Source organism: Scleropages formosus, chromosome 7 (assembly GCF_900964775.1).
Source record: "Scleropages formosus chromosome 7, fSclFor1.1, whole genome shotgun sequence".
Classification (NCBI taxonomy): domain Eukaryota; kingdom Metazoa; phylum Chordata; class Actinopteri; order Osteoglossiformes; family Osteoglossidae; genus Scleropages; species Scleropages formosus.
This window is the reverse complement of record NC_041812.1, coordinates 24,831,118-24,843,483: the sequence shown is the minus strand read 5'-3', so window position 1 is coordinate 24,843,483 and position 12,366 is coordinate 24,831,118. Positions and strand designations below refer to the sequence as shown.

Genomic DNA, 12,366 nt, shown 5'->3' with positions numbered 1-12,366 from the left:
ACAAGTCTGTTTAAAGTACAGGTGTTGGATGACTGAAAACCGAGCAGGGCTATTTCTAACCGCTGTATTGCTCTCCCTTCTCAGTTAAGTAGGTACGTTGATATCGAACATTGATGTTGGGTTGCTGAATTTACTCTTCAAACAACCCTTCTGCCTCTAGCAAGTACAGGCTGAGAAACACGCTTGTCCTGCGAAGGACTTCTTGCGTTGCGGAGACATTGTGCTCGTGAAGCGAAATCGCTGTGTAGAGGGGCTGCTGGCTCAATGCAGCGCTTGTAAGGGCGAAGCGGGGGGTGGAGGTGCTGCATCGCGACAGGTGAACGTGACACTGAAAAGCGTTGGGTGCACGTTCGGCCGACCTGTCTTGATGTCGCACCGTGTTAAAGTGACATACAGAGTCCAGTGCTCCTCACTTCCGTAGCGCAAGTGCTTTTCCCCTTTCATAGACACAGCGGTAGGTAGTGCCGGTACCTCAAAACTCTAGGGATGTGTGTTGAAAGGAGTATTCGAATCTGGCTCACTTTGCGTGTTCCCCTCCCACAGTCCCAAGAGATGCGTTTCAGGTGTTCACTCCAAACTGAAAGTAGTGTGTTTATGTGTCCGTGAATAAGTGAGCGCGATTGCCCCGCAACAGACCGCTATCCCATCCAGGCTGTGTCCTGCCTCATCGCCTCTGTTTCTGGGATGGGATCTAGACCACCATAATCCTGGAATGGACAAGCAGTTTTTCATAACAGACGGAGAGATAAAGCAGCATCGTGAAGCTGACGATCAATCTCTCGAGTTACAGTCACCCATTTAGCTGGTGCTTTTCCACAAAGCAGCTATCAGCTAACTGCAACTCTTAACCCATTTATGCAGCTGTGTAACTTTTGACTGGAGCAACGCAGGCTAAGGGCACTACAGCAAGGGATGAGATCTGAACCTGTGACATCGCAGTCCAAAGGCAGCAGCACCAACCACCGTGTTACACACTGTTCCTTACATCGCGTGCTTATGCGATGCTGTTTTTTTTTTTTAAATAACGGCTGTGTTCAGACAGCGTATACGTTATTTCTCCTCGACACCTGGGCTTTCTCATATATTTCCCTTCAGCTTCCCTCAACAAACTTTCTTGCAGGGCCTCTTCAACTTATTAGGGGTTCCAGTGAAATCACACGGAACCATGCTGACTTGCACATTCATTGTGTGTTCATCGTTCCCTTGTATATTCTTGCATTCTACATGAAAGGCTTAACGCTGATGGATGCAGTAGAAGGCACTGTGCTTGTCACTGATTTGGATTAAAAGCCGCTAATAAAGGCAGGACTGTTTTGAGTACGCTAGAGACCTGGTTACGGTGGTAACCCTGGAGACTGTCGTCAGGGCCCAGGCTAAGCTTGTAGCACGCTGTGCTGAAATCCCACTCAGACACTGTCCTCCTGCAGAAACAAAGTGAGCAGGCAGTGAACTGCAGAGGTGCCACTGGCCTGCTCCGGCAGGAGGCCACGACAGCAATGGAGGAGCACTCCAGCCTTCCCCTCCTCCGCAGGCTGGTGCAATTCAAAGCCTTCCATCGAACAGAACTTCATCCGAAGTTTTGTTTGGAAAGGAAAAGGCACCAAAAAGGTGCATATCGACTGTAATAGTTTCTCACCCACCCTATTTTTGTTTTTCCATCGTCACAGCTGGAAAAAAAAAATGTTTCAGTAGACAAGTTACACGGCAATATTATACAAGCAACACAAAGATAAAATCGATGCTGACAGCCTGTCTTTTCGTGCATGCAAACATTTGACATCCAGGTTCAGTCTGGAAGCTGAAAAGGGCGAGATTTTTATGTTTAATCTCATACTAATGCATCCAGGACAGAAAGTTTCATATCATGTTACATTAGTGTAGATGGGGTGTTTGACATAGGTGTGCCGTGGAAATTCTGCAGGCACAGCTTAAGTTTCATGAGAAACTCAATCTGCTACAGCCTGTTCTTAAGGAGAAAACTGGCATCAATTCTTGAGACTTATTTTATGTGCTTTTATGGACCAGAACATTCAGCCTCCTTCTCTGTGACACTCTTGGTGGACACAGCCATACTGTCATCCACTAATTGCCAAGGTAACCATGGCAGTGACTTTTAAAGTAAAGAATAGGGCCACCCTCACTCGTCAGGTTTGGCACATACTCCTACCCCCAGAATTTGTACCTTCGTGGCATGAACGCTTTTCACAGGGGTTCCCATTGTCTCCTGAAACCAATGTGTGATCATCACACACCAAACATCTTTTGAGCTGTTGTCAAACCTGATTTCGGGGGGGGGGGGAACACAGAGGATGACCTGCAATAATATTAAATCCATCCCTGTGTTTAAGTTTTGGTGCATGTAGTAAATGGTATTCCTTATTTTAGACCATGGAGAATTAATATTTCTAAATTTCTAAATACCATCTAAATACTTATTCACAGAGTCTTCCAAGTCTACCAGCTACCGTGTTCCCTGAATCCTTCAGTCACCACATTTTTCAGGTCTCCTGGTTTGTGCACAGCACAGATTCTGCACTAATCACCTACGCACTTGTATATGCACTCTGCACTAAAATTCACAGACAATCCACGTTCGAGTGTTCATGATAGCATCAGAGACTCAAAGGGGCAGTAACGGCTAAAGCAGAGGTGGCAGACAGACTAGTGGACAGAGCTGATGCCTTGCACTTAAAGCCCTTGGTTCAAATCCCACCTCCTGCTGTAGTACCCTTGATTAAACTAAATTGATCCAGTTGGGTAAATCATTATAAGCAGCTTAACAACAAGTTGTCTGGAGAAAAGCACTAGCTAAATAAATGTAAAATTCTCCGGAGCTCAACGGTGGGGGGGTGAAAAAAAAAAAAGCATTAAAATGACTTGAGAGCACCCTTGCTCACCAAATCAGGACTCAAGAGGCATTGTCCTTACGGGAAAGCTTACTTTGAAACTTGTTTTTGCTCCACTTTTAACTGCAGTTACCTCACCTGGTTCTCCAGACAGAGTAGCAGGGTGGAGGCCAGCTGTGCTCTTGTGAGATTAACAAGAGGTTTGCTTTCTCCACAGAGCCCACAGCACACCAACAGAAAAACACAGACAAATTCGTATTTTTTTTAATTTTTTTTTTTTATTGATACACTACCAATTAATAGCCTCAAATGCACTTTTAGTTTTTCCTTGGAAATTTTCATAAAAGCACTGCATTTAATTACAAAAACATTAAAATACATAATGTACATGAAATATTACAAGCTCTGTAAACATACGCTAAACCTGTACTTCCCTTTTCACTTTAACAACTCTTTATATGTTTTTTTTTTTTTCTCTAAACCTTTAGGAATGAAATCCACCTAGAGTATCAAAAATAGAGTTTTAAAGTCTGTGTTCGGACTGGTGAGTAAAACGTGAACACAACTGTTCAGTCTTTGGTACAGAAAAGGGACGGCAGCATGCAGACAGCGGACGCCGGTATCATCTACAAACAGCACCCACTGCACTGTCCTGCCTCTCGCTTCCTAAAGAGCGTACTCTCAGACAATAAAAGCTACTCATGTTAAGGCTTTCCTAGGCTACACTTGTGATCAGAATTTGAAAACACGTCAATCGTTTTTCCTACTTAACAGATGCGCTTCTCGCTAAAATACAAATTAGGAATTTCAGTATGGGAATTTCATACATTTGTACTATTTGTACTTTATTTCAATGCAACGTTGCGTTACATTCTTAGTTTGCATAGTTGTGCATTTCTGTGCTTTGTCTTCATTGAAATTCAGACATTTTAACAGTCTTGAATCTACAGTTTATTGGAAGCAAACAACAACCCAGTAAGATGCTCATATTAAATGCTTTTCTCCAAAGTGAAGTAAATGGAAACAAACATGTCACCCCTGCACAGGGAAGCGAGTGTCTTATTTTTCAGTGGAACTACATTAAAGCATCTCTACAGCTGCTGCTTCTTCAGGCATCAATGTTCTTTTTGAAAGGCATCAGACAAAATTAGTGCATAGCAGGTTTTGTCTCACCATTGCAATTCTGCAATTCCACACACCTCTGCAGTGCTGTGTCAACACAGTCTCAGAAGATCTCCACAGTCATCCCTAAAGTGGCTGTACCAACTCTTAAAATATAAAAATATACACACACCAGTACCACTACCACAACAGATAAAAACTGGTTAAGGCAGAGAATAAATACCATCCTGCATAGAGACGTTTATACAGTATCACCTGAACACATCCGGTATGAAACTACTTGTATAGAGAAGCTATAACCATTTCTACGTTGTCATTCATAACGTAAGCCTGCATGCAAATCTTTCATAAATCAGTTTTAACAAAACGTGCCTATGATCTCTTCAGCTTTTAGTCTTGTTTGGATTTATTTTTAATGCTAAACATTAAATTACCCCATTACACCCCCTTAAAGAGTTTGTTAACTATGTTAACTAAGTCTGATAACATTTCTGCAAAAAGTATATCGTAACAAAAACCGACAAAGGTCTGGGCTGATTATAAAGTGTTTGTACTCATTAAGGACTAACTTTGTGCTATGATCTGTACTCGCACACAGTCAACGCGAACCAGTGTTGTCCATGGAGGCTTTTCACCTAATGAACCCATCATCTCATCCCTTTCCAACACCACGGGAGAGAGAAACCGTGGGGTCGCTTCTTGAGGAAAGCGCAGGCGAGTTTGTTCTTTGTACCGTTGCTGTCGGACACATCTTGTTCTTTGGGAATTTGCCAGTTTTCTTATTCTGTTTCCTGAAGCCTCCTTTGTACGCTCAACACTGTGATATAGTAATCATTAGTAGCTCAGAACTTGCAATTTATATCGATCAGAATGTTCGGGTTCAACTGGAAGGCACACAGGAAAACCCCTGGAAACCAGGAGTAATATTTCCTGGTAGAGCTGCAGATCATACCACCAACCGGCAGGGGTCAACATCTGTCTCTTATTCACTTTTCACCCCACGTGGTTTTTTTTTTTTGTACAAATGATCAAGACTTACCACTGCACCTTAATTAAAATATTGAAATAGTTTCTTTTTAAATGGCTCCTCAGCAAATCTGATGACATAGTGATAAAGCAACCAGGCAGTGACCATTTGACCAACTTTACAAGCATTTCCTGATCCGCCATCCGCTATCTACAAATAGGCTGAGCTATTTTTAAAAAACCTTTTTTTTACTCTTTATAAGATTAACATTAAGATTAAAGTCAGCTATATAAAAACAACATTCTATTAAAAGCTTCTGACATCTTTCAAAGCGACTATATGTTTATAAGGCAACTGTGCATCCTGAAGAGGGGAAAGGAAAATATCAAAAGTCAACAAGTTTCAAAAAAAAAAAAAAAAAAAAAAAAAAACAACAACAGAAAACACTCTAAGTGTGGAATGTTGCATATTACAAACCCTCACGGAGCTCCAGGGCACAACAGTCTTTTCCATCTTCAATTCCAAGGCTACTCGAACAACTCTGCTCCAGTCACCCAAGCTGGACGATCTGTCTCGATGACCCACAGAGCACAGGAGGGTGACAGACCTTCCCCGGCAGGGAGCGACACTGGACTGTGCCTAATCCCTGCCCCATTACCTGCTGTGCTGCGGCTGAACGAGCTCAGCCTCCACTTCCTAGTCATGGCTGCATCTCTTCTACAGCGGGGATACAACCTGTGTGCTTCTTAACATCATTCATTGGTTTTAACCTGTGACATTACAGCAGGAACACGATGCTCTTGACAAATTCCATATTTTCAAAACAACTGCTTAACAGCTCGGCATGCATCCTCTGCTGCTTAGTAACTTTTGGAGCGTAGTTGTAGTTCTCAGCAGCCAAACTGGACCAGGCCTCACGATCAATGTGAACCTTTTACTTGCAAGATGTCCAAAACAGGGCTAACAAATCAGCTGCTTCTGCAGAAAGGAAAAAAATCACCTCCTTTAATCTTCTGTTGTTATGGTCTCCATGCCACTGAACCCACTGTGGAGTATCTTGTGCCTCTCCCAGCTGCTGCGTCTGGAGTCCTGAGAGGGGGTGGCCGCGATCGCTCCTCTTTTCCAGCAGGGTCCCGCAAGGGAACGCCGCAGTGCCGGAAACGCAGGTTAGGGAGCACTGCGTCCGGTCAAGGGGGTCCTTTCTTGGCTGTGGGTGGAGCTACGACTGACTGCGGGAATCTGCTGGCCCGTGGGAACCTGGGGACTGGGACATATCACGTCCAATGATCTCGTTCACTGCAGAAAAAGGACACACAAGCATGCAGGTGACGATGACTTACGGGACAGGTATCAAAAAATGCGCATTTCACCGCAGCTCTTAGTGAAAGAGCGCAGATGTTCAGGACACACACCTGAAAAGAACAGTCACAGAAGAGTAATGTACAAGTCTTTCTCCAAGATGCGCCCATTCGATTGACAAGACTCTACCTTTACTGAGAGTTTCATTTAATGCCTCTACTTCATCTTACAATGCAATTCTTTGTGTTTATGAGAACCGAATTTGGATTATGTGTCCCTCCCAACGGATGAGCAGCACGAGACATCTACATTCATTCAATTAGCAGACACTTTTCTCCGGGACATCTTATAATGGTTAAGTATTATTCAGCTGACATATTTATCCAAGGTAATTTACAATGCTAGATACAGTATGCTATAAAGAATTTACACAGGAAGGCAACATAAAACAGTGTAAATACTGCTTCTGCAGGAAGGAAAGATCACCTCCTTGAATATTCTGTTGTTGTGGTTTCCATATACACACACTGATGCAACACGAGCCATTGACAGTCAATAACGCACCCGAAACGCATCTTTGGGAGGAAAGCCACACGGACAACACGTAAACATGTAAACTCCGCACAGCCTGAGCAGGAACTGAACCCACGTTGAATTTCACATCTCAGGTGCTGAGAGACACTGCGTCAACATATTCCACGAGTGTGAATTCACATGCATTGTTTTCATTGAGTTCTTTTGTCTTTACTGGTACATTTTTGTTTTTTTGCACTGAAAGTTAAATCAACACCTAAATATTATACAATTTAAGTTTTGTGACTGTTAAATATATAGCCATAAGACAGCTGAAAGAGTGCATGTGTATTGAATAAAAGTATTAGAGTAATTAATGAAGGGAAACTGCCTAGTTATGTTGTGACATGTGACTAATGTTAACTTGGGGTAATTGTGTTATTTTAATGTGATTGGTAGTGATATTTTAACAAAAAAAATCTCTTTAGGGCTCAGTTATGCATAAAATCATACACCGTTGAAACTGATTGCAACTATGAATTAATTTACAATAATTCAAAATACAAAGGGTTGCTGAGAAACGCACAACCCTCAATGTGGGGGAAGACCCTAACTGCGACAACAAAAGTCATCTGGTTTGCATTAAAGCGCAAGATACAAATTAGACAGCTTCGTCTAAGGCAACGCTAAACTACTCACAGTTCACTACCAATTCATTGTGCAGTGCAGCGGTGTGTGTGTCACACACACACACACACACACACACACACACACACACACACTGCATGCAATTCAGAGTCACCAAGTCATCTGAATCATCTGTATTTGGACTTTGGGAGGAAATCGGAACACCAGGAGGAATCCTAAGCAAACATGAAAAATGTGCAAATTTCGCACAAACTGAGCCGATTTCAAAACGCACAACCCCAGTGGCACTAGTGTTACCTGCTGTGCCACCATACCACCTTGTACACGTACACCATTATTCAAAGGCTACAGCACAGCAGGGGAAAGTCTTTTCTACCACGTTTTCTTTTTAACCACACTGGGGCAGTATTGTCGCTGCCGAAGGACTGCGTTCACACAGAAATCTAGAGAGAAGGCGACAAAGATGCACCAGCTTAGAATGAGCTTTGTTGTGACAAGTGGAAAGAAGCTATTCTGGTGAGGTTTAAAGTGCTGCAATCTGGGCCATGGGTCACTGTGCTGTACTAGTGAGATTTGACCTTTTGATGGTACTATGACAGAATGCATGTCTTAACCCAAGGTAACTCGCTTAAACATCAACCCATTTGCACGTCGGCTGCAAGTAGGCCACTGCTCAGATAAACTTTACAGAAAAATGAGAGCTGCAAATCGTACAAAGCTCACCAGAAGCACCCTGGAAGCTTTAACTAGGCAGCAGCGGATATACTGGTCAACAAATCAAACATAACCATATCTTGGAAGTTGTCCGTTTCAATCCCCGGACAAGTCCTGTTACACAACCATTGAGCACAGACCATTACAGCACTGTCTAAGTCAACAAAATATGTCTATTACTGTGTTCATAATAAAATTGATAAATAATCGGGCACAATTCTGGTGAAGCCCATTCTTTTAGGATCTGCTGTGGAGGTTTTCTTCATAATCAACTGGTTGCTTTACAGTGAAAGAAATAACAGCCAGTGATGCCAGCTGTGGCCAGTAAAACCCGTGAGTCAACAACAAAATCAAATTCATTAAAGCTGCTTTCGGGAGCACTGACTCAACAAAGCAAGGAGCATGGCGAAAGAAAGTTGTCCGTACCATCGGAAAAAGTGATAAATATTTTTGTCGTCTCATTGATAAAATGACTAATAAATTTTCTCGTTGATAAAATCTCATTGGTATATTTACATTTGCTCATTTAGCACAAAGTTTTATCTAAGGTAATGTTACGGGTTGTTAAGGCTAAGCCAAAGGATAATTGTCACACGTGTAACAATTTTTAAACTTAAGTCTAAAAATCTGCTAAAAGTAAGACCTACAAATCCAGTTACTGTCAACAAAAATTACACTTTTTTTTTTTTTTTAGCACTTGTTCACTGGCTCTTATGACAGTTCTGGTCCCTGAATTAGTTGCTAACATGTCCCTGAATTAGATGCTAACATTTTCCATTTACAAGCATCTGCTGGAGGGCATTTCTTAAATTATTAAGCACAAATATCTAATATAAGGTTACAGAAGCATTTAATACTTTGCAAAGCAGAGTATCAAGAAAACACAAAGAAAGCAGAGGTGCGGGCTGCTTTTTCTGGTACCTATTTAAATTGTGAAAAGAAAGAACCCACAAATGCTATAAATAAGCGCCTATGAATAGGCTGCGCATGGAAACACGGAGAAGGCTGCGTGCCCCGTGGCTGAGACTGCTCTGACAGCAGGTGAGAGGGAATGAATGGGCAGGTAAACAGATCCGCACGCCGCGGCAGCTCGCCATTGTGGCCTCTCTGGATCGCTCAATCAACGCAGCCTGATGTGGCCGTGCTGCACCTGTAGCCTTCCTCTCGGAGCAAACTCACAGGGACAGCAGGAGAGCAGAGCATCACCCACCCACACACGAACAAACAGGGGAGGGAAAGCACTCAAGAGTGGTACGAAAAGACAGTGTTAAGGTAAGAAAAACGCTCAGCTCACTATTAAAACGCTACTTCAAACGACGGGAGAAACACTGTCATTAGCACGTCAAAGCCGGCGCAGTACATTTAAAGGTCAGTATTGTATCGACAATGACACCCAATACAACACTTTCATGTTGAGTTCATTCTCACAGAAACAGTTATTTATTTGTACTGTGGATATTTACAAGCTGAGAAAAAACACGCGCATGAAAGTGCACACATGCAATTCAGGTCACTTTATTGCACGTTACTGCAGTTTTATTTTGTATAAGTGGTATTCGAGACATGAAGCGGTAATAAAGAACCGTAACAGCAATGTTACCCAGAGAAGAACAAAAGAATATGTCTCCATGAGGTACCAAATGGATGTCCCTGCTCTCCATGTTACGGAAGTTTACTCTACTTTGCCCACTTAAAAGGCACTTTTAACCCTAATTTGCATAACCCATTTACAATCTACTCCCTGTTTTTCTCCTTCATGCCACAGGCGAAACGGGAATTCAGCAAGTGGCTTTGAATAATTCATTCTGCAAGCAGGAAGGACTCAAAATGGAACATCTACAAAACATCTAGTGCTGGGGCGGATGGTTTTAACACCACAGGATGGTCAGGGACAGCAAGAGTTTGAGTTTCTGCGCATACGTCTGGCCCACAATGACAGAGGACAATCTTTTCGGGTTACTTTCTCTACTCTGCAAAGTGTACGGCAACTATGTAGTGGCATTTCCAAATACTACGCCATGTATCAAAGATTCAAGAAGAGATAAGTTATTAAATATGAACTACAAATACACTTCAATTCCCCAAACATCTTAAACGCATGAAAATACAAATATTTCGTAAGACAAGAATGAAACGGTTGTGAAACAAAAAAATGTGAAAATAGATATCAAGCACAAGTGAAGAAGTTTGTTTTTATGTTTGCTTCCCCAGAAGATGTGAGAGATGTTCGAGCAGCCACAGTCGGACTCCATCCTGTTCGTGTGGGCGTCTTCCTCTCACAGCCACACACTTCTTCACACCACGAGAAGACCGAGACCTTCAGACTTGTTACTCTTCCAGGTTTCTGCACAACTTTTGTTTACATCAGAAATTTACCACAACAGCTGTGTGATGGTAGTTGACGGCTTTTTGTGACTTTTCTGTTTTTTTTTTTTTTCTTCTCCTCCCCCTTTGTATTTTTCGATTGTAGTTTTTCTAATAAAGGTTCAATTTCTGCTCTCAAAACACCTTAAAAATAAGTTGCTTTTTTTTTTTTTTTTTTTTACAAAAAAACTGCACTGGGGAACTTACTGCTTAAAATTCTCCTATTGATATTACACATTACACAACTCTTTCTGCTTTCATTTGTCGTACACCTTACAGAACAAGTATCGATTAATTTGAATTATGCAACCGAATTTCACTATTTATTTTGGAGGGAAAAATTGTGACGGTTTAAAGAGATATGTTCAAGCAATGCATCAAGTCAGATGTATCTAAATGCGCTCTGCATTTAAGAGCTTGTGCAACTTTGCTGCAAAATTTAAACACTCTTGGTTGACTCGTTTGTTGAAAAGGAGACCCCTGAAGATGACTTGTGGGGGCCTCCCCTAGATTATTGCCAGTATTGTCCAATGAAGTGTGTGTTTCTGTGAAGTACTGTAATGAACACACACTAATGTCTCAGTCTGTTTTGTTCTCCCTCACGGCCCTTACCGTCTTTATCAAACCTATGAGGTCATGCTAGTGTGTACGTGTTCCATACCTGCTTTCTTCTAGACACATGTTGATTTTTGATCAGTTAATTTCTTCCTCGTTGGCAAGAGTATCACGTCACCATTCTTTAAAAAGAATTTTTAAGAGGGAAATCTGCAATGTTTCAGCCCTAATTTTAAATGGTCATAAGAATATCACAGCTCCGCAGCTTGTAAAATTTGAAGGTAAACACTAGACCTGGCAGCTGCACTCTCCAGCAAATACATGTGTGTAAAAAACCATGATGTATCAGTTGCTTCGTTGTGTTGAGCCAAATTTCACATCACATACTTGTAATTGACGTAGAAATTCCCTTTCATGCTGTGTGCCAGAGAACGTCCATTCATCAAAAACCACATTAACCATATAGGTAAAACATCCCGGATCAAACCCGTTTTTCAAACAAATGGCACACAAACAGGAACGGGACACAGTGACTCAATAAAAAGCTCTTTCACTTCAAGTCACCGAGAAGTCCGTGCAAAAACTGCTTTGACATGCAGTGAACAGTAAAGAAATGTAACTACAGTGTTCCATTCAACCCAACAAGTCCTGCCGTAAATGACGACACGCTTTCTGCTTACTACTTCTCAGCAGTGAGAGAATGCTGTCCATGGGCACACATTATATCTGATTGACCCTTCCCATACGTAGCCAATAAAAGTACCGTACAAGCTGCAAAAAACACTCTCAAAACAAGTTGAAAATGCAAGGAATTACAAAGCAGTGCAGGGATTAAAAATGACCCATTTAGTCCCATAAACAGTTTAGAAAGATCGCAGCTTATTTTTAGACAAGATATCATGGAAGCAAAACCGAGAAAAGCAAAAAGTAGCATAACCACACTGTCAAAACACTGTGTGAGGATATATATGCATAATAGTAGGAGGAAACATGAACTGAGTGTCTATCTTTAATCATGTAAAGCCAGCTAAAATGGTCCGAAGTTACTTTTAATGTAATTTTTAAGATGAATTTCACGTTCTGCTATTAACCTGATGAGACTCGTTTCACGTGCTGCCCTAAGCTTATGTTCTCACTGTGGTATGGCGCAGACATATTTTCTAATGCTGCAGACCGGCCGCAGCCTTAACCTAAATGGACAGCAAATGTATCTCCTGAGCATGAGCTGGCAAAAAAGGGGAGGAGGGGGGTGGCACTCATTGTTCTTCTAAACACTACTGAAATAAATCTGGAAAATGTCTCAGGGCTCCACCTCATTTCTCAAAGGAAGCATCTGAG

At 41.9% G+C, this 12,366-nt stretch overlaps 1 protein-coding gene across 2 annotated transcripts in view; it reads right to left on the bottom strand.

The window, feature by feature from the left end:
• Window positions 1-3,147: 3,147 nt before the first annotated feature.
• Window positions 3,148-12,366, bottom strand: part of LOC108926313 (nuclear factor of activated T-cells, cytoplasmic 3-like) — a 48,461-nt gene continuing 39,242 nt past the window's right edge. For both annotated transcript variants that reach the window (XM_018738929.2, XM_018738930.2), the window contains exon 10: window positions 3,148-6,231. In XM_018738929.2, coding sequence (XP_018594445.1) covers window positions 6,155-6,231 — 77 coding nt within the window. In that variant the 3' untranslated portion in view covers window positions 3,148-6,154. The remainder of the gene's footprint in view (window positions 6,232-12,366) is intronic.